The sequence below is a fragment of the Tauraco erythrolophus genome, chromosome 2 (genome assembly GCF_009769465.1).
Source record: "Tauraco erythrolophus isolate bTauEry1 chromosome 2, bTauEry1.pri, whole genome shotgun sequence".
Lineage (NCBI taxonomy): Eukaryota > Metazoa > Chordata > Aves > Musophagiformes > Musophagidae > Tauraco > Tauraco erythrolophus.
The window spans coordinates 114,763,664-114,786,495 of NC_141466.1; the positions used below are offsets into that span (position 1 = coordinate 114,763,664).

Sequence of the window (22,832 nt, forward strand, 5' to 3'; positions counted from 1 at the left end):
TCCTGTATAATTGGTTGTGTAAATCTGGTGAGGAGCTGGCTGTGACCCTTTCTGTATGAGTGCCACCTGAATAATGGCAGTGAGGGGGGGAATGTGCCAATGGATGTAAAGCATACGAGGACTAACTCCGTGTTAGTCATGTGCTGAAACAACATTACTGTACTATGCAAGCAACTGGGCTGCTCCAAGTGAATCTCTGTGGGATGTACAAAGCTAAAGTTAACTCTGTTTAGATTCCTCTGAAAATCCAAACCTCAGCTGGAGGAAAAAGTGTGACTCGTGTATGAGTCCAGATCTATCAGAGTATCAAAGAATGGTTTGAGTTGGGAGGGACCTTAAAGATCATCTAGTTTCAACTCTCCTGCCATTGGCAGGGACACCTTCCACTAGAGCATGATGCTCAAAGCCTCATCCAACCTGGCCTTGAACACTTCCAGGGATGGGGCGGCCACATCTCTGGGCAACGTGTTCCAGTGCCTCACCACTCTCATGGTGAAGAATTTCTTCTTTAGATCTAATCTAAATCTCCCCTATTTCAGTTTAAAGCCATTGCCCCTTGTCCTATCACTACATGCTCTTATAAAAAGTCCCTCTCCAGCTTTCTTGTAGGCCCCCTTTAGGTACTGGAAGGATGCAGTAAGATCTCCCCAGAGCCTTCTCTTCTCCAGGCTGAACATGTTGAACTTCATGAGGTTCACACAGGCCCACCTCTCAAGCCTGTCAAGGTCCCTCTGGATGGCATCCCTTCTCTCCACCGTGTGCAAGATTCCTGGCTAATCGGGAACCAGGGTGCATTGGAGTCCATAAAATGTCTGTGTTCTCCTGTGCAATGAGAGGAGGTCTAGAGAAGGAGGAGGAGGAAGAAAGAGCAATAAAGTTCTGCAATGGAAATAATGCTGTGAATTTAGTTAGAAGCAGCATCAGCAATCTGTATATTGCTATATCTGGTCCAGTTCATCCATCTCTACTTAATAGCCTTTTGGCTTATGTCTGTTAATAGAGTTATAAAATAACTCTTATCTGATGATAGTAAATACCTGTGTGTTCTCTGTGTGCTCAGATGTTTTCAAATATTTGGCTATATTCTATGTTTCAAAATTAAGACATTTTGGAAATATGCATATTGAGTAGTGTAAGACGAATGTGAAGTTTTAGCATATCCTCTTTAGGTTTTGCAAGCTTAAATGATGGCATAAAATACATGCCAAAGAGAAACAAGGCTTAGATGATTACATGATTTGTAGAAGGTCACCACGGGCAGAAACAGAAGTGAAAGACAGAACTTGGAATACGGTAAACCCAGGAGTCTTGTTCCCAAGTCCTTGACAAAGTTTGTCTAGGAAGGGATGAGTTTATCTTGCCTATATTCTAGGTATGTATTCTAGTAAGTTTCTATCATATTTGTTTTGTTTTGTTTTTAAAAATGCAGTTTTTAACAGTTGTTTTCCTATGTTTCTCAGTTTGGTAAACTTTTTATTCGCACCCTTAGGAGTAATGAGTATCTTGTGTACAGAGAGGAGCAAATGGTTGTAGCAGTGGCCGCTTAGTTGCAAGGCAGTAAAACATGATGATACTCATTTGCAGTGTTGCACAAATACCCAAGTCTGTGCATCACATTGCTCAACGCTAATGCATTTATGTGACTACAAATTCCATTACTTCGTGCAACTGAAAGGACAGAGGACTTTGCCAGATAAGGGAGAAATCCCAGAGCACTCTTATTAAGAACCTGATGTCAGTCCAGAAAGGGATAGTATATCTTGTTTTAAACATTCAACAAACCAAAGCTGAACAAAGGGAAAATAACAAACTCAAGATGGCTTAAGTTCTGCTTCAGGGCATAAGCAGATTGCCGTAGGAAGGTAGAGGAGTAATTGCCTGCTAAGGAGACCTAATTTCTGAAACAGGCACAGCTTCGAAAAATAATGATATGAAATTCAGACTATTCTATTTGCTGAAGAATAAGGAGTCTTATATGCTGCAGGAGGTTGTTCTAGAGGTAGTTTTATTGGAGATTAGCAATCAAAATATTACCATAAATTATTTTTGAAGGCAGTCAAGTGAGGCCTAGAAGTTTCTACAGTAGTAATATTTGTTTTAAAACGTTACTGAAATCAGAGGGCATAGATTTGCTGGTCTCACAGTGTTCTAGTGCCAGATACCTAGCTGTGTTCAGCATTTAGAGAAAAGGCTTTCCTAGGAGCCTTCTGCTCCAGAGGCTGTTTGGATCCTGGCCATGACTGAGGGCGACTCCAACAGCGGATGTGGAGGAGACAGCTCTTTTGCCTACCTGGAAGATCCGAGTCTAAAGGCAGCTGGATCTGAGCAGGATTGGTGAGTGAGCGACACGGAGTCAGGAGGGCTGGAGCAGAGCCAGGGAGCTCTGGAATGGCAGATTTAAGGATCTTTGAATGGACAGTTTGCTGTAAGCAAAAGCTGATGCCTCCCAACATGGTTGCAAGTGTGTGGCTCTCACTATGCCAGCTAAATGTCGGAGTTCCCCAGCTTGACTTCTTCCAAGCTCTGCTGAGCACAAGGTGGCACTGGAGCATATGTGTGCAGGTATAATATTTTGCAAGCCCTCCCAATGACTCATGAGCCAGGGATGGGATAGCGTGGGGGAAGAGGAGAAAGAGGGAAACAAGTTATAAGAGTAGTTTAGAGTTGAGAGGGATTCATATAAGCAAAAAGAGGAATAATGTACTTTTTTCCTATTTCTTAACTAGAACACAGTCACAACCTGGGGGAGCTGGAGTTGTCAAAGCCCCTCTGAAAATGCCTCTGGGTGCCCACTGCATCACTAGGTAGTTAGTGACACCCAGTGACATGTTGGCACCTCTTCCTTGCTGCAGATGACATACAGTGACTTTCGAAAAATCCCTTCTTTGTGATAGAAGACAAAGACTGGGAGAGTGTTTTAAATTTGTACGTTTATTTTCCTGGTTGGTAAAGAGAAGCCTTGAAAGAGACTCGAGAGCGAAGTAGAATAATCAAGCAACTCATTGATCTAAAGTTAATCTGCTGCAACTGCCTCAGCAAATGCTAAAAATGGTCTCCTTTCCTCCGTTCTATAACTGAGGAAACAGCTTCTGCCAATATCCCTCTAACACCAGCAGCCCTTGGCGCTTTTGTTAAACAACGCTCTGTGTTTGAACAGATCAAATGAAACTCATTTGTTGTTATTGTTTAAGATTAAGCCGTACTTATAGAATTACTGTGGCATTATTAGGCCAGTTTCCTAGAACACAAATAGAATGAAAAACAAAAATAAAAAAGAGGAAATTCTGTTTATTTTTTGTTTTAAAGCTCAGTGATGGGGTTTGAGTTTCTGCTGTTCCCTGTAGTGAATTACACAGTATTATGTTCTACAAAGACGCACCAAGAAGCTGTCTTAAAAACATATAATCGTTATACAAAGGTTCTGTGTGACATACGAAGCATTCAAAATGTTCCCAAAATGCTTGGTGTGTTTCTGGTGCAAAATAAGAGCAAATCATGCCTTTTGCTTTTTGGCTCTGGTATGGAATCTGTACAAACATAAGCAGGTCACCTTAAACTGACTATCTGCTGCTCCATCTGCAAAATGAAGCTATTGAGTGCCTCAAACTATCCAGGGAAGCCAGAAAAGGTATCTGTAGGCAAAATATTTTGGTGCTGACCTGCTGGGATTCATGCAAGCTGAAGTCTGCTTTTGTGCTTTCGCTGGTGGAGAGCATTCAAAGCCAACCATTGATACCAAGCCATCAGAAGTCATAATTTTCTTATATGAAAACTCATCAGTCCTCTAAGTCATCTTGAAAATGTATTATGGCTCACCACAATTATTTTCATAGAATCTTAGAGCAATTTGGGTTGAAAGGGAACATGGGAGGTCTCTAGTCCAGCCTCCTGCTCAAAGCAAGGTCTAGACTTGAATTGAAACCTGGTCTCAATTCAGACCAGGTTGCTCAGGGCTTTGTCCAGTCAGGGCTTGAAAACCTGCACATCTTCTCTTGGCCCCTGTCCCACTGCTGTGTCGTTCTTACAGGGATTTTCCCCCCTCCTCTTATGTCCAGGCAGAACCTTGCCAGCTCCAAGTCATGCCCATGTCTGTTGTTCTCCCACCATACATCTCTGCAGCAAGCTCAGTTCCACCTCTCAGTCACTTTCCCAGATCCAGTGGTCTAACAATTGCTAAGTAAAGGGGACTAATCACTTCCCTTAATCTACTGTCTGTGATCTTCTTGATACAGCCCAGGATGCTGCTTGCCATCTTCGCCACACTGCTGGCCTGTGCCCAGCCTGCTGCACCCCTGGGCCCTTTCAGCAGAGCTGTTCCCCAGCCAGGCAGTGCCCAGCCCTTATCGCTGCAGGGGATTCCTCATCCCCAGGTGCTGGGCTTTGAGTTTGTCCCTGTTGGATTTCACAAGGTTCCCGTCGGCCCATTTCTCTGGCCTGTCCCTGTCCCTCTGGATGGCAGCTTTGCCCTCTGGCACACCAGCTGCACCCCTTGGTTCATTGTCATCCACGTGCTTGATTTTAAAACAAAACTTATTCTGAATTGAAAAATAAATCTAAGCACCAGTGGCCTCTATTCATCCTCCATGTTGTTCCACTAATTTTGCTGCATTTAACAAGAAGCTTCTTTAGAAATGTTTTACAAGGAGAGTTTTCCTTGAGTTTAAAGAAATTCACTGGTCTGCAAACCTTTCCTGTCTTTGTTTTCAAGCAGTGAGTAAACTTACCCCTCTAGCTCCTTTAGATCTTGTGTACCTGCCAGATCACAACTTTATTGAGTTAAAAACAGAAAAGCAAACAAATATTACATTCCTCCCTACCACCACCATTTCAGGATGAAGTTAAGTTGCAAAGAATTTTTGTTAAAAAAAAAAAGAGCAAAGTTTGGAAAAAAATCAATACATTGACAGAGGAAACTGTTTCCCTGATTCTGCCAGAGGATGCAGGCATTAGGTTGTATCCCACTTGGGTTTAGGTTTTTTACTAGTTCTATATTGCCTGGAGCTCAGCCACTAACTAGCAAGATACTGGTAGAGATAATGCTTAAAGCACACAGAGGATTTTTTTTGTTTCTTCAGTAAAGTATACCTGGTGTTTAGCCAGCACATGGAAGCTTTATATATTAGCAAAATCTCTGGCTTTTGACCCCACAATAGCTATGGATTGTGCTGAATTTTGCTTCCGCTTCAACCCAACCTTGCAGGCAGGTGTTGTAGGATGTTTTGCTCTTACTGCAAGACTGGAGCATGCTAAAATCATGAATGCTACAGCATCCTGATGAACTCCCCAAACAAATGTAATTCACTACCAGTCTTAAAATTCTATTCTACTCTAGAGAATGACTATTCAGAAAAGGTTCTTATTTAATCAATAGAGTAACTCCCCGTGTACATTCAGGCGCATATAAAATCCGTTAGTGACAACATGATGGGTTTTATTGCTTTTTACTTCTAATAGTATGGCAGAACCAATTCAGCTTTGAGCAAGCCGTAATCTCCACCTTCCTATATTATATCCACCAAAAATAATAGCTGGCACAGCACAGAGGCTCTCAGGCACCTGAGCGCTATCAATAATGGCACTGTTAACCCAGGTTCTGGTGAGTAGCCTGCCCTGACCACTGAAAGCCCTGGGACTGCACAGGTTCTACTGAGACCATTATTTCAGTTTACAGGGTTTTTGCTACTGTGTACTCTGCAAGGACAGAAGAAACCCAGCTTGACTCTGACCCTAGCTTGTGTTTGCAGGTTAGGACATTATGGCATTTTTCATTGTGCAGCCGAGTACTGTTGCTGCATTAATGTAAAGCCTCATTAAAATATCTTTACAGAGCTGATTTCTGTGCAGTAGAGTTATATTAAAAATTGAGAAGTGTCATTCGATTTGGTTAAGGAAGTGATCATTTGGATACTCACCTCCAACACCTGCAAAACTGGATGGAAAAAGAGAAGAGAACCTGTGTGCCTGCAGTATTCTGATTTGTTTCTGTGGCTGGTAAAGACATAGCTTGAATCTATATTACTGGAAAAGCAGCATTACCTAGAAGAGAGAGGAACTCAATTAAGGGAAAAAAAGAAAAAGAAAAAAAAAAAGCCAAACAGATTATCTTAAAAAGTTGAGATGAAATTCTGAGCAATCTTGCTTATTTCATCCCATATCAATTCTGATTGCCCAGTGTCAAGGTTTCACAAAAATAGACTTAGAAGTAGCAGTTTGGATTTTGATTACAGCGCTGTGATTGACCTGTCAATGATGATAGGTCTGTGATAAATCCTTTTTAGACTACTCAATACAAGTGGCATCATGCTCTGCAGTTACCGGACATGAGATGATACAGATCCCTCCAAGCCAGGGTTCCAGTATGGATTTTGATTTTGCACACGCCAGAATTCAGGAGAGTTTGACTGAAGGTGTTTGACTTAGTTTCACTTTTAGTGAATGCACTGTAGGAAGCGTCCAGCGGTAGCCGGTCATCGTGGAAGTGGCAGGTTAGGTGCTGCGGGAGACCCAGAGGCCAGTGCCCTGAGGAGCAGGACAGACTTGCATTTCAGAATAGGAGACAGAGAGGAAGGAGGGAAGGTTCTTGGTGTTGCCACATGCAGCCCAGGATGTAATGGTCAGAAAGCAGAAGAGCTACCGGCAGATTAAAACTTAGAGCCGGGGAAGTGAATTTGCAGCTCAGGCAGCCTGTACAAGGAGATAATGATGTTAATTCCTGTGAGTAGTGAGCTGGATTCTGATCACCCTTGTGTAAGCAGGTGTACTCCAGAGATAGCAAGGAGCAGAAAAACAAGTTAATTACTATTTTTAGCGATGCAATAAGGGCAGACTGGACAAGTTAGAACTATTTCCCTTATAAATGTTAGATTTCGGGTGCTCAGAGAGCACAAGTGTCTGAGATGGAAACTACTAATCGAAAACTCTGCATGAGCTGGGCAGAGGCGGGTTTCATCTGCAGAACAACATACTCCATCCCTCACTGTGAGAATCAATCTGCTCCTGTACCTTGCCATCCCATCAGTGTCCTTCAGGTGCTCCAGACCAAGCTTTGCCCTGGTGAGACACACCTCACTGTTAATTGCCAGGGGAAACCTCCCCTCAGAACCAGTGCTGCCTCTGGTACCAGCTCCCAGAGCCAAGAATGTAGTTCCTTCTTGATGATATGAGAATTCCTAGGCCTCTTGCGCTCAGTCGTGGTGCAGGAGCAGGGATATAAAAAAAAAGATCAAGGAGAGAGCCTGTCCCTAGTACTTCTCTTGAGTAGAGCAAGGGAGGGGAAGAAGCAGATATACCCAATTCCTGAAGCCTGCTTCTAGCAGCCCAGAAGAATGACTATATTACGTCCATGAGCAGGAGGCTATAATGGCTTAAGGATACCTGAGTCAGAGGCAGATAAGCACTGAGGACAACCTGGGGAGAAAGAGAGGATGCTCTTGCTATTGGAATATCTTACTGGGGCCCTTATCATCATCAAGATGTCTGATAAGTGTCCTAGAGAAAACAGGACCCTGACCACCAAACTGTATTAGAGTTGCCTTGATGGCCAGGTAGTGAAGTTAGTGATCTGGTGGTAAAAATCCTCTTAACACACTCTGTTTTTTTGCATCATCTGGTCACCTCAGTATAATTCAGAAACTCTGTCAAATTATTCATACCTTCTCTTTGCAAGTTGCAATATGTCCATAGGATGGTGGTCTCTCTATTACCTCCTCCAGTTGTCTTTACAGACTTAAGACACCTTGCTGAACTAAGACACTTTACAGTCTTTACAGACTTAAGACTTTAAGTCTTTACAGACTTAAGACACCTTGTCTCTCCTGAGATAGAGTTGTCATGGGAGAAAAGCATGCTCCCGGTTTTTCTTCTTGCTTGGATTTCTTTTAGTAAATGGGATCGAAAGAAGGCTGCTTACTTTCACAAAGCACTTTTTTCTTAGGTAGGAGTTCAGCTATGTGGCTCCAAGATCTACGACACATCATCTGATGTGGGCTGAATCTGGGGGGCCTTCTGTCATGTGCAAAGCAGGACAGTTTCAGTTTGTGCTGAGAGCCCATACAGTCATCTCCACAGCACGCAGATTAGAGGGAAAAATGCTCTAAAACAGCATTGTGGCGTGCAGCAAATATTTTAATGCAAGATAACGCTCTACAACAGTTTTGAATAACAAGTTACTTAATATGGATACTTATTCTTCATATAATTTTATAGGCTTGCCCAGAATGTCTCAAACTGTAGTCCTGGGTGATGCATAGTCAGTTCATTAATGAATTCTGGAGGGCTGACTGCTAAGGTGATGCTGGCTGCTGTTTATTGCTACTTGGTAAGCCGTATGAAAAGAACCTTTAAAATACCCCAAATCCTCACCTGATAGTTTCTGTGATTGCCAATAGTGTCCTTGGCAGAGGGATATTAGGCAGGCTTTGGAAGCAGTTTGCAAAACTGATCGTTTCAAAAGACTTCTACCAATTAGGAACCAGAAATTACGAAAAGGCTGAATGCTCTCGCCTCCCTGATGGATGCAAACTTACAGAGCGGCTCTCTGCAGCTCCAGATGTGCCAGTTCAGCTTCTTGCGTTCAGTGACGGATCAGCTGCTTCCACTGTAAGACAGTGGAAGGTGTAGCTAGGACTACAGGTGCGGGCAGCTTGTAAACAGAAAGGCCAATTTTTATTTGCAAAGGAAAGGAAAATGGGTGGGTTTCATTCTTAAACTGCCTGCTAGTGTTATCAAGGAAGGGTATGGATATAAGGAGCAGTGGCATCATTCAGTGGGGATTCAGTCTGTTGTAATTCCCACAATGTTTTCCTGTCTCTCACATGCAGCTCCCTCTCTGTTGATAAAAAAAATACCTGCCTGAAGTTTGTAGCCGACAGAGAGTTTCTTTCATTTGAATTCTTTATGAATTTACCATAGCTGTGCTCATTCTGTTTTGCTCTTTACTAAATTTTCTGAAAGACCTCATTGACCCTCCATGAGTTTTTTTCAGACTGGCCAAGCTGAGTGGCCTCTCCAGTTCAAGGTCCCTGTCACGGGATTCTCAGAAAGGTGCTCTGGCAGCTGCGTAGCAAAGTCATATCTTGTCAGATGCACAAGAATTAGAATTACTAAAGTTGTTTCCTAATGCCAGATTTTCCATCAGGAAATATCATTTTGAAAACTAGACTTCCTATGGGAGTATATCAATTTACACAAAATGCTGGGGTCTTTTTTAGTCTGGGAGAAAATAAAAATGAAAAGTTTTGACCTTGCCACAATGAAGCATTTGGATCATTTACTTCATTTGCAACTCCACTATAGTATACTTTACTGTAACATAGGCATGAAACACTTAAATTTTAATTCTTTTACATGAAAGAATTTGTTCCCAAGCTGTTTTCCTATACAAGATTTTATTTTCAGGAAACTTCAGATTTATTCTTGTTCATTCCAACATGTAGAATGGAAAGAAAGAGAAATCATGGAGTTTCCCACAAAGCAGAAATTCAGATTGCTGCTCGGATCCAGCACCTATTCAGTACCACAGGCGTTTGAGAGACCAACTGGTGCATAGCTGGTGTACCACGCAAAGCAAACAAACAAAAAACCCCAAGGGCTGAAATCTGTTCCCAGTAAATATTTGAGTAATTTCAAAGTATTCACCAACCGTGGTCTGTCCATGAACAATTTGCAAACAGCCAACTAGTGCCAAATTTCACAAACAAACTGTTCATTGCAAATAGTTTGCCTCTTTACTGTGGCTGAGGTGTGTGTCATTAAAAAGCCAACTGTTCTTGTTAAACAAGCTTTTTAACCTTGCCATAGTAAAATTGTATGTGAGGAGCGGGACAATGGGGTTTAAGTGAAATGATATTTTGAAAACCTTGCTTAGATGTTTCTTCATTAAAATATTTACTGCTTTTTATCCAAGGATTCCCAGTGAGCATGGTTACTTTAATTTTAGTAGCAGAAAAAACAAGGCAAAAGGAGAAACTACAAAATTTATCTTAGATCCCATTGCAGATAAGAAGAGCTGGGAATGGAATTAGTTCTCTCGAGTTCCAGTTCACAACACAGTATCTATGGGATGATAAGTTGGCTTTTATTTACAATGGGTATTAATGTGGTACTCATCACAGAAGGCACTGTATAACTCCAAAAAATTCAACTTACTAGTTTCCATAGCAGATTTACAATAGAGGTCGGTATACTCTTCCTTTTCACAGCATCACAGAGTGTTAGGGATTGGAAGGGACCTCAAAGGATCATCTAGTCCAATCCCCCTGCCAGAGCAGGACCACCTAGATCAGATCACGCAAGAACGCGTCCAGGCAGGTTTTGAACATCTCCAGAGAAGGAGACTCCACAACCTCTCTGGGCAGCCTGTTCCAGTGTTCTGTTACCCTTACTGGGAAGAAGTTCTTCCTCATGTTTAAGCGGAACCTCCAATGTTCCAGCTTATATCCATTTCCCCTTGTCCTATCATTGGATGCCAGCGAGAAGAGCCTGGCTCCATCCTCATGACATATTTATAAACATTAATGAGGTCCCCCCTCATTCTCCTCTTCTCCAAGCTAAAGAGACCCATCTCCCTCAGCCTTTCCTCATCAGGGAGATGCTCCACTCCCTTAATTACCTTTGTGGCCCTGCGCTGGACTCTCTCAAGCAGTTCCTTGTCCTTCTTGAACTGAGGCAACTTTTCTCGATGCGGAAAATGAGGCATAGATTGCAAATTGTCTTACAGTATTTGGGTCTGGCAGTGGAAAAGTAGCGTGAGGCTAGCAGTGCTGTCTCAGCCTTTCCTGGCCTCCTCTCTCTTAATTTGTCACTCTTACCATCATCTCTAAACTCACCTTTAGAGCAACTGCCGAAAGTACTTTGATTTCGAGACATGCACACAGATAAAACATTCCACACTCAGAAACTAAAGGTGACACTGAGAAAAAAAAACCACCCCAACCCTGAAGCATCACACTGATGGCAGCTGGTGATGATTCCTCCTTGATTATTGCTTAAGGACCGCTATTTGCAAGCACCTTATCCCAGGAGGACTTTCTTGGGGAAAAGCCATAGGAAGAAGTCTTCTTGAAGAGGTGTCATCTGTCATGACAAGTTGCCTGTCCTGATGAGCCTGGTGCTGAGACCGCATTATGATGACTGATGAGGCCGTCCGCAGCAGTTAACTCAGCCGTTTGTAATCATTTCTCTTGCAGGCCTTTCAGTAATCACTTTGGTAAATCCTTTTTGAACAGTGCGGGTTCTGGGGGGAAGAGAAGCAAAGTTATTTTCTCTTTTGCAGGAAGGGATTTAGACAGACATAAACTTGGGGGAAAATGAAAAACAAAAATTGGTATAAAATATTTTACTGTCCTTCTAGATATTCCTGCAAGGCTCTTTTGTTTTATTTTTGTGTAGATTAAAGCCCCATCCACACACTGGCTTTGTTCCAGATACACAGAATTTCGCTTTCATAAGATAGAGTTTGGCAGAGGCAGAGCTGGACTACCAGAAGTGGAGACCTCTGGGGAGAAGGAAACAGTAAAGGTTGTTTTCTTTTCTAAACTTTACTACCACTTTGCAACATGAATTTGAGCAGGTTCTTCCCCACACAGGTTCCTCTGGCAGGGGGCTTGGAACTAGATGATCTTTAAGGCCCATTCCAACCCAAACCATTCTATAAGTCTATGATTTAATCCCATGGTTTTTTAGTACCCTCACATATAAGAGGTACATACTTCTGCAGCAAATCTGTTATGTCCATTTTTTTTCCATGTGGTTCTTGTCTTCTACTAGTTGTTTTACAGCTCCTTATGTTTCAGCTCCCTATGGGCCAGCTTTTCAGCCCAGCCCTTCTCACCAGTTTTGCCATATCTGAGGACGGCTGTAGCACTATATAGGAATATGTAACAGAGAAAACAGAAAGCTCCTGTTTTCTGTGATAGGCAGATGATAATAACCTGCCTCTTCCTACTCATCTTAGCTGTGTCTCATTGAGTATCTGGACAGCCGTCCTTATGCCAGAAGCCAAATATAAGGCTGAGTAAGACTCCACAGCAGCATGGGTTGCATCAGCAGAGATAACGTGGGCCATCCTGCCCAACACACAGGCTCTGCCTTGAGCTGCAGCACTCTCTTTTGTATCACCTAACTGAACCACTCTGGTGCCATCCAGCAGAGGATAGTGGTGGCTGGTGGCATCAGCTGCTTTACAACATCATTCACCTCTCTTAAGTGAATGCCGAGGATTAGTTAACATTTAAGATCTCTGGAAAGCAGCTATACAGAGCAAAATTGTGCCACAGTGGTTAAAAAAAACCCCGAAACAAACCAACTAAAAAAAATCAGGGCATCTCCAGAGATACTGCTTCTCGTTTTTCTTTTGCACCAGAATGACAAGTAATTCCCCTTTTACAATCTGTACTCATAGTCAACTCAGAGGTGTCTGTCTGGGTGAAGAAAGGAGTTTCTCATGCCTCGCTCAAGTGCTTTATGGCCTTCATTTTGGCAGCATTTGTAGAACTTCCTTGAGAACTACTTTCACGTCTAAATACCCCACAGTTGTAGTCAGAGATGCTGTCCTTTACCTTAAGCAAAATTAAATGTTGCAGTGAGAATAGACAATATAAGCACATTGGCATCTTTCCCAGTAAAGAGAATATGAAGTAGTTTTTATTGTTACTGCCAAGACAGCTGTGTTTTAGATTGAAATAGTCATCGCACCCTTTTGCTATTTCTAGAAATAATGCAGCTTGCCTACCAATAACAAATGTCTTGTATTTTCCCTGGTACTGAAACACCCTGCACATTTGTTTCTATCCTGCAACGCTATATCTTAACAGAAATGCCTAATGCGGCAAATAAATGGTTTTAGCCATACGAATGGCAGGAAATTCATAACTGTCACTGCTCACAGTTTGTGTCTGTTGTACATATGTAAGGCTTTGTATAATTCCTCAGAGCGTTCACTTTATGTTTTGATGTGGCAGGCATATTTTAAAACGTTCTTCTTCTAAAATGCCATCTTTAGATTGCAAGGTTTCAGAATTATTCCATGTATTAAAGCTGGACAAAGCCTCTGGAGCTGGAGTGACCTTTCTAAAGGTGTTCCCTCTGTTTGTGTGGTACGGTCGAGGCACAGTTTCTATGGGAGACATCACTTCAGAATTTCTGCCTCTTTGTACGGGAAATCTCCAGTTTTTACCTAAGTTCCTGTATTTTATTTCTTTTGCTTGTGGCCTATTTTAAATGTGAAGGGGTGACGATGTCTGATTTTAAAAAAAGCCCCTGGATTTGTGTTTCTATATGTGGGACCGTTATTGAGCCTTCTGCCAACATTATCTTTCACATGCACTTGTGCAATAAGCATAGAATTTGCCTCCTTTCACAGAAGCAATAATAGTAATAATGAGGAAAAATAAGGCTGACTTGTGCCACTGCCGTTGCTTTCTTCCAAATAACCAGTATTTACTGGCCACCATTTGCATCTGGCATTGTTGAATGGTTCCAGGCAGTGAAACGAGACCGGCTTGCACCTGAGGTGGGCTTATGCCAGGTGGTGGATGAGTGACTGTTCTGGACATTGCCCCACGCTCTTTGAGGAAGAAGGATGGTGCACGTCCAAAAGCTTCAGAAAGAAAGGGGTATACGCAGCAGTACTATGGGATACAGGGAATGAGAGTTCCTGGGGAAACCCGGATAAATCAGCTCGAGTGAAGTAAAGACACTTCCCAAATTAACTCAGGCTGAACTGGGACCTTTAAATTGTCTCTTGTGTCTGTATTAGGAACCATAGGATAAAAGTTTGTCCTTCCTTCGGATACGCAACAAGTTTGTGAAAGTGAACTTTGTGTCCTCTTCACTCCCCATCCAAGCTCAATGCTGCGGCGCAGTGGAAGAGAGGGTTTAAATGCTCAGGTCATGTGTCACTGTAGATTGATTTGATTTGGAAGGGGGGCATTTAGTTGCTATATATGAAATAAAAAAATTGTTCCCTAAACTTTGTTACGAGTGTCTCCAGAGCCAGAGGTATGAAAGTGTGGGAGAAGTGAGTTACCACTGTTTTCATCCTGATCAAAGAAGTCTTTAAAAGTTGATGCAGGCTGCCTGCTCTGAGGGTGAAAAGCCTCCTGCAGACCACAAAGATTCAGATCTGCGCCGAATCCTTCAAATACGTATTCCCCTGACGTTAAATGTTCAAGGAACTTTTGGATGTGTCTTTGTCCACTGGCACTTAAGAAATATGGAGACAAAAATAAGTGAGCATTGAATGCCACACCTGGAAAACAAGAGACACAAATCAAAAGGCAGATGTTGAGAAAAATATGAGCTTGTATTAAAATTTGCAGGGACTGAGTATCTAAATATCTGCAGCTGTGTTAAAAGTGGTAACTGCTCAGAGGTGTAAGTTTGTCTATGCATTCTGGTTTAGTACACAGTCAATGTAGTACAAAAGAAGGTTTTAAATGTAAGTAGAGCAAGAAGTTGTTTCTGGGTTTGTTTCTTTTTCTTTAATCTCACTACTTAAAACGATATAGGAAGAGTGCAAATCTGATGAGAGACTCCAACTGGGTATGTGTGTTAAATATGGAAGTAGCTATGCAGAAATCCAAGGTAAAGACACTATATGGTCTGAAGTCAGCATGTGTAATGACTTATTAAAATGCTGAGAAAACAACTGGTTTATTTTCCTTGAAAGCCTTGCTGCTGTGCTTCTAGAGGTTATGTTAACTGGGTACAGGCTAAGGGAAAGCACATGTAGAGGAGTCATCTGAGACATGTGATAGATGGACTCTGAAAATACTTGGGATCAGGACCTCAGTTGTGACAGATGAGAATCATACTGGCACAGCAATCATACTAGTATAGTATGAGATATATATATATAGTACATATACTGGTGTAGCAATCATGCTGGTAAGCAACTGCTCTGAAGTCCTTTGGATGAGGAACACTATAATAGGGAGTCCTTCTAGGGGCCAGTCCAGCAGGCACTGGAAGGGCTCCCGATGACTGTGAATGGAGGAACTCTAATGTTGACACACATGGACCAAACATTAACACTGCCTTTTGGTTGTCTTGCTGGAGGTTTTTCTAAGCTGCAGTAGAGAAACACCCCAGACAACAGTGGAAGGGCCACTTTATTTTTACATGTACAGAAAAAATTCAGAACATCTGCAACCCAAAGTACTTTAATGTGCCTTAGTAGAGAGGTGACCAATTCCACAGACTGTATCTTGTGCTTTCCTCCTGTCTGCAGGGTCTGGAGGTCTGTCCACGCTGCAGGAAACAGCTGGACATAATGGCTTCTGGTTTTCACTGCATACCTGGTCAGTAATTCAGACACATCAGTTATCAGTCCAAAGACAAGGGCAAGTATTGCCCTGTGTTGAAATACCACAGCCTCACAAAGTCACCACCCCGACACTCCTTTTCCAGTTGTGATCCTAAAATATCTAAAAGCTAATGCACAAGCATCCAAAATTCTGAATGTGTGTTTGTGTAAGGAGCTTTGCTGCTAAAGGGCTTTTCTCCTTTGTTTGGCAAAGCTGCAGGCTGGACAGGCAGAAGCGCATCCCTTGACACAGTCCTGCCAGCAGCCTCAGCTTTTGAGGGGACAAACCGGAGTTGAGAGCAGTTCAATTTCCAACACGCAGTCCTTTGTTTTCTCCGTGTTGCCCACAGAGATGCTTAATTGTGCTGTAAAAGATTATTACAGCAAAGATCAGTCTACTGTTGGATATTTTACAGGTTTCTTGTACGCACACCGATGAGTAATAACTTTAAGCCATTCCTTGTCTGGTCTGTAATTGAGACCCTGAGCTCTTTATCAGTGATTCATTATCGTTTTGTGGTGTCTTGCTGGGCAGGTCTTCAGCAGCCGCAGAGTGTCTGAGATGCAGTACTGTGCTCTAGATGGCAGTGTATTTTTAAACTGTATTAATTGAGCTGGGTAGAATATAAGCTTGGTCATTTTAATTGTGTTGGGGTTTTTTTAATGCTTTTTTTGTGCATTACTTGTTTTCAAAGTAGAAATCAAAAAACCTCTTAGATTTTGCAATATACATGCATATACTAAGAAGAATTCACAGAAAGCAGCAAAGAAAACAATATTGTTTTCCCCTGTGTTTCCCCTGCAGGAAAATGTGGATTTTTTTTTTTTTTTTTATTCCTGTAATGAGCAGCAACACATGGTACTTTGTTAATATTTCCCTGTCACAATGCCTTGGTGGAATTGTAATTTGGGTGTTTTGTGCTCCTCTCCTTCCAGAGCCAAGGTCTGCTGATCAGACCACATCTCACAGACTTAGCATAGACCCTCCTTCCATCAATAAATGTCCACGGGATGTTGTAGGTAGAGGGACTGCCTAGTTGGTAGAAAAGAATGGAGCTGTGGAGAACCTATTTGCTGATTGAAGTAGTCAGTTTTGGGGCATTTGGGTTTTTTCAATCACAAGTTAATAATCCCTGTGAAAAGGACATGAAAAAAAATACACTGCTAACAGAAAGAGGTTGAAAGAAAATTTTAAATAAGCCTTACAAAGACAAAAAAAAAAAAAGAGTAGTCAGGGCCAGAAGGATAACGGAGTTGTTGAGTTAAATACAGTTATATTAGTGACACGTGCTTCACGTACAGGAAGTGTATGCTATTCCCAAATTTACTCATCAAGCATCTGCCAGTCAGCGTTGTTGATCACTTCTATGCCTCATGCAGTACGTCTGACTGAATCCACTATCCACGGGTCTGCTACAGCCCACTAAATGCAAATCTCTTCTCCACAGCAATCCAGCAGAGGTTCAGTGACACACATACTATCGTTTATTTGCACTCATCAGGCCTTCAGTATGACATAAAATCATTGGAACATAATGCATTATTAAATATATTTTCCAACTGAAAAAGATAAACTTGACAGACTGTCAGCGAACATTTTCTTACTTTAGAAAAGGTTTGTAAAAAGAAACCCTGGAGTACATCCACCCATTAGTGTAAGTAAAGCTCCCCAACTACTCAGAGCAAGAAGCTGCGTGGAATGAGCTTGCCCTTTGCCTCGTTCTCTGGCTTGACTAAAAACAGAATTGGAATTTTGCTTCTGAATGTCATTTAGACAGTGATTTGTATCAGCGTAGTTCAGTCTATGGATTATTCACAAAGCGTTTACTTGGGCCGTTTGTTGGTTTTGGTGCTGCTTGGTCACCTCGACATAACGCGTTCTTTGCGCTTTCATGGGTGACTGAGTATGTTTGTAGCCGGGAAGAGGGGAAAAATGGAATTTTCTAAGAGGCTGTATGAGCACTGTTAGTGTGATTGTGAGGATCGGCTGTGAATTTTTGAGAGCTTACAGGGAATTCTCAGGCAATCTTTTTTGCCCTGGTTGCATCCCTTTACCCCGTCCGAAACGGAAACTGGGAACTTCTGTGGAGCCAGGAGCTCGCGACTCCTTTATCAGGGACCTCTGGGGCATATGCTTTCAGCTAGACAGAGGCAAGCCTGAACATCTCGCTGGTCATAGCCAGCCAGGGCTTCATAAATGCCAGGGTCCTGAGAGCTCTTTTGCAAGATGGAGGTGTTTGGCTTCAGGGCAGTGTTGGGTCTGCCACTTCCCAGGATGTCCTTGGATTACTGCTGGTTCGTAGGAGAAGCCTGCAGAGATTTGCATACCTGGGGCAGTCAGCTGCCTGTAAGACTCTCTGTTTTAATGCAATGAAGTTGGCTTGGTCTTGAGTAGATTTGGCCTTATTTATTTATTTTTTTTAATAAGGGAAAAGATAACTGTGTAATAGCCTTTCTGTGGAAAATTGCTACCTTTTGCTTAGAACTGGAATAACCTTTTCTGAAATGTCAGGCTTCCCCAGAGACTGGAAAATCCACATCTTAATGGAGGCTGTTTTGAAACACATCATTGTAATATTTGCTAATAACTACTGTATTGATTGCTGTTATAAATCAGAGCCACAAATACTACTAATGTTGATTTCTGATTTCCACACAAACAAATACGAATGATTTTGAGATATTTTTCCAGATGTAGATGTAGCTGAAAGTTCACATTGATCTCAGTTGTTAACTTACACATCTGTTGCAACTCTGAAATCTAGTGGACAGGTACACGCAGGTGTATTGCCTTAGATTTTCCACTGAGAAACTGGGAATAATACAGTTTAGTAAAGTGAGAACGCTTATCCACTGAGTAATGAAGCAATACCCAAAGGTAGTAGTAAGCAATATTCAGTTACATGTAGGTGCACATTTTGGTTAAAAAAGACATGGGTGTTTTGATAAAAATTCAATTACGTTTCTGCACTGCACGGAACTTTAGAAAACGATGTATGTTAATTGCTGGGGATATTTCTTCCTTCTCCCAGAAAGGGCAAAAAAGGGAGGAAATCCTATTTGTTTGAAAATTACTCAAGTAGAAAGCTTTTCTTGTTGCATTTTTATAGGAACATGCAGGGTTATTCTATTAAAGAGGTATTTTTCATTAAAATAATACATAAATATTTTATTTATTGAATTTGTGGCCTTGAGGCTTGACTTCAGTACACATGAACCATTTTCTATTTTTTTACCAAAAATCTTGGTGGGCTGAACAAATTTCACATCCTCTAAGTAGATTCCTTCGCACAGGTTTTAAAACAGGAATGTCAATGGCCCTGGGTATTCCTTTAAGCAGGAATATCTAAGAAACCTCTGTCGTAGCTTGCCATACTTCTGGCTACTAAAAGTGGAGCTTCCAGTTGCTAATCTACTAATTTTTTTTAAAGGTTAGGGTTACTGTTGACAAGTGACAGAGCACCCTGGTACAAACAACCAGAATGGGAGGTTAGCATATTTAAAAAGAAGGAGACAAAATTATCTTAGTGCTTTCTGACTTCAATATCAGTTGTTCTGGAGAGGGGAAAAAACTTTTATTTTGTAAAATGGCTACAGCGTGGTCTACATTTGCATTACCCTTGCTGCACAAGAAGCATTTGTTTAGCTGATCCAGTCTTCTGTAATTGCCTTTCTGGACGTAGAATGCCCTGGAGGTGCAAGAGGAAAGGTCTCTCCTTTTCCTAACCTATAGCTCACTCTGAAATCAAATCATTCCTCACTGTGAAGACTAGCCTCTTGGCTATACAAAAAGCTTTTACCCAGCATCTTTCTCTGAAGATAACTTAATTGGGAAAGATTCATAACTTCTGATACAATCTTCAGGTTCAGACCAATAGCCCAAGCAAATCATTTGAGATGAAGTTCCAAAATTAATCCTAAAGAATCTGAGAAAAAGGAGTTCTTAGGTTAAAATGAATTGAACTGATTCCATTTCATTCTTTAAAAACAGAGAAAAACTTTCAATTTTTTATGTTATCTCTTATGCACCTCTTGCTGCTGATAGAGGGGAGGTTCAGGTGCCTGGATTGCCCTCTCTTCTCTGCTCAGACATTCAGCTTTATTTTTTATCTCAATTTACTGCATACATTGGTGACGGAGGGAACATTTCCATTTAGCTGAGGCTGAAGGTAGGTGGGATTTCTGAAGAATGCAACGTGTAGTGCATTACAGTCATCAGAGGCATTCTTCTGAAGGTGAGGGTGCCAAGGAATTTGGGGTCCTGCAGCTGATTGCTGGGTTACTGATTCCCAGGTAAGGCTGTCCAGGCTAGTAGCAGTGATTTAATTTCGAATCCTGTGGCTGCAGCATTAGGGAGAGAAATGTGCAGTGGGACCTTCTCTCGGATGATTTTGGCAGGGGAACAGAGATGGGCAGCAGGTCAGTTTTTCAGGTTTGTGTGAAGTTTTCACAGGAATCTGACCCCAAGACTCGCTCATTATCAGTACTCAATGCATGATATCTACACTCATTTGGGTCTGTTAGGGATAAAGAGGCCCCAAAGTTCTTGTCTGTGGGAGACACATGACCTGTGTCTAGGGTATTAAATCCTTCCCCATTTTGGAGACTGAGGGCATACAGATGTTACATAATAGAGATATTGACACTGGTCAGGAATCTCACATCTGACAAAACACACATAATACATCCATTGTTTTTAAACCTAGCTTATTTCAGGAGCTCAATTTTTATTAATATTATTATTGTATTTATTATTTTATATCAGCATCAAATTGAAGCACATTTGTTGGAAAAAAAGCCTGCTTTTGGCAACTGTTATAACTATTGTAATGAAACCTGACATTATTTGCCACAACCAGCTTACGAGGAGCTACTGAAAGATACGTCAACTATGTCTTGATGTAAGGAAGGAAAAGCCAATATAAAGGTTATTCCATAGTTACCTAACACTTCACCATTCGCAATTGGAGGCAGGACTAGCTTTGATATCTACCCCCATAAATGGAATCATAGAATCATAGAATGGTTTAGGTTGGAAGGGACCTCAAAGATCATCTAGTTCCAACCCACCTGCCATGGGCAGGGACACCCTCCACTACACCAGGTTGCCCAAAGCCTCATCCAACCTGGCCTTGAACACTTCCAGGGATGGGGCAGCCACAACTTCTCTGGGCAACCTGCTCCAGTGCCTCACCACCCTCAGAGGCCTGATCTTCTGTGTCACTACATTCCAGACAACAGTAGAGGATATGTAGTTATTGTAACGCAACTTAGAACTAATTGAGCCATTTGGGATGTTAAATTTTTGCCACTCTAGAGTGGCTTACATTACAGCCTGAAGTCCATGCTTATCTTGAAGATTACTGCTCTAAGCAATGAGCAAGAGTCAGAGCTCTTACGTAAGAATGGTTGTTTTTCTCTTGGTTTTGCTATCGTTGCCCAGTTACGGGAGCGTGCTAAATATGCGATTGCACTGAGAACGAGACAGGGCACAACTAACACTTGGTATTTAAGCTTCTGACAAGCCCCTCTGAAATTTTCAAGTGAATTTTTCTTTAGTGGAAGTGGGAAGCAGGGCTAAGCAGAGCTTTAACAGAATCAAAGCAGTGTTTTCCCCAAGGCTTCAGCCATTTGCCACGTTTACTGTTATCCTCTTAAATGTATCTTTTATTATCCGTTACTATTTATCCATTGAAAAGGACAGTTCTTCAGCACTCTGAATTAATTATTACCCTAAGTTAGTTAATTCCTATTGTTACAGAAAGTTTTACCAAGCTTTTACTGGAAGTATTATCAAATTGGTTTGCTGTTATTACAGTGAAGCTTAGCACTGCACCTAAACTAAAAGAACTCAAGTAAGCAACTTGACAAAAATATTATTTACTAGATCAAAAAATGTACTTTTTCTTTCTGAACAACAAATTCTTTATGGCTTCTCTGAGAAATCAGAACATACCAGCAATCCAGAGGTTTATTTTGTTCCATCAAACGAACCTTCCAAACACAAGTTTTGCCTGCCTGTATTTCTGCAAAGTTAAATCCTACCTTTCCCCTGAGGACCTCAAAAAATGAGATGAGAATACTTAAGATCCTGTCATCTTCAGAAAATCCAACTTAAACGCTCACAGGGAAAATCTGTGCTTTCAAAGCTTACAGAGATCTGCTTTGCTCGTTGACCTTGCATGTTACTTCAGCTACTGTTTCTCTTTGCACCTCTAATATCATTGAGGTCTTGCAGAGTTAGCGCGGGGTTGTGCAGATCCTCACCTGTTCTGGGTCGCTGTAGTATTCTAATCCCCAAAAGCATCTTTGAGATGCATTGGGTTGTTGAACAGAAGCTTAGCACATATTTGCCTGTTCCATGTATGGCATCTCCACATGCTAACAAAACTTTAAAACAACAAATTGAGGGACTGAAAGGTCAAAGAGAACTTAGAATCAGTGTGAGATTAACGCTGACGGTTTTTCTAGGTGATGATAATTTTGCTATGTAAAGCAATTTATGTCCTGTCTCCCCGTGTGCCTATGTAACAGGAAGGAAGAACCGACCCAGAAGTAGTTGAATATTGGTGCTTATTGCATATGGTCTATAGAGCTGTTTAAGATCTTTGTGCTTGATGTGTAGTAACCAAACAGCTACGTTATACATAATGTTTGTTTTTCTTTTTTTTTAAACGAAAGGTCTGAGCACTTCTGAACTCCCAGCAAGCAGCCCTCCTCTTCCTCCTGGTTACTCTGCTTGGAACTTGACCTGGGTCATGAGAGACACATCCCCTTTCTTCTCCCACAGAGGACGACACAGTGAGTGGTATTTATATGTTATCCTCAAGAGGCTGTAGCTAACTGCCCAAGGATACTGGTATAATTAATACTGGTGCCAAACAACACAAGTCAAATGATTCATGATAAAATACCCTAATAAGCTAATAATAATCAGCTAATAAGCCTTACTGCCCCTTACCAGCCACCCCTGGGGCCTTTCCCCACCTTGCCCATAGGCCCAGGATCCTCATTTCAGCCCAGCCTAGGGTCAGGCTGATGTCCCAATGTGGCTTCGGCCCATCACCATCTCCATGGAGGTGCCTGGTGACCCTGGCTGGCCCAACCTGCCCTATTCTCTCAAAAACAAGGTCCCAGACTGTAATATCAGGGTGCTGTGTTGGAATCCAGTGATATTATGAAAAGAAGAGCTGCGTACCAAGCTTATTTTTTCTTGCCGTCTCTTTTCATAACTCCCATCCCTTCCAAAATTTGGGAATCTGTTTTCATCCATTCTCTGGTATGACCTCTTTACTGACTAACCATAGTAATTTCACTGTGAAATACTACAGTTGTAGTTAGGACCAGGCTGCATAAGGCAATATCTAATATGCAATCCAGAAAGTGACTGAAGTAGAATATATCTACTATATATCTACTACCAGTTTCTATGAGGGGAGATAAGGTGCTGAGAGGCTAATAAGATTTACTCACCCCAAGCCTGTAATTATCTGCTTGAGGGAAAAGTTTGACCTACCTATACGAAGGA

At 41.8% G+C, this 22,832-nt stretch overlaps 1 protein-coding gene across 1 annotated transcript in view; it reads left to right on the forward strand.

The window, feature by feature from the left end:
• The window catches only part of ALK (ALK receptor tyrosine kinase), a 332,439-nt gene that overhangs the window by 64,305 nt on the left and 245,302 nt on the right, over positions 1-22,832 (forward strand). The window contains exon 2 of the mRNA XM_086629993.1: positions 21,986-22,105. Coding sequence (XP_086486119.1) covers positions 21,986-22,105 — 120 coding nt within the window. The remainder of the gene's footprint in view (positions 1-21,985; positions 22,106-22,832) is intronic.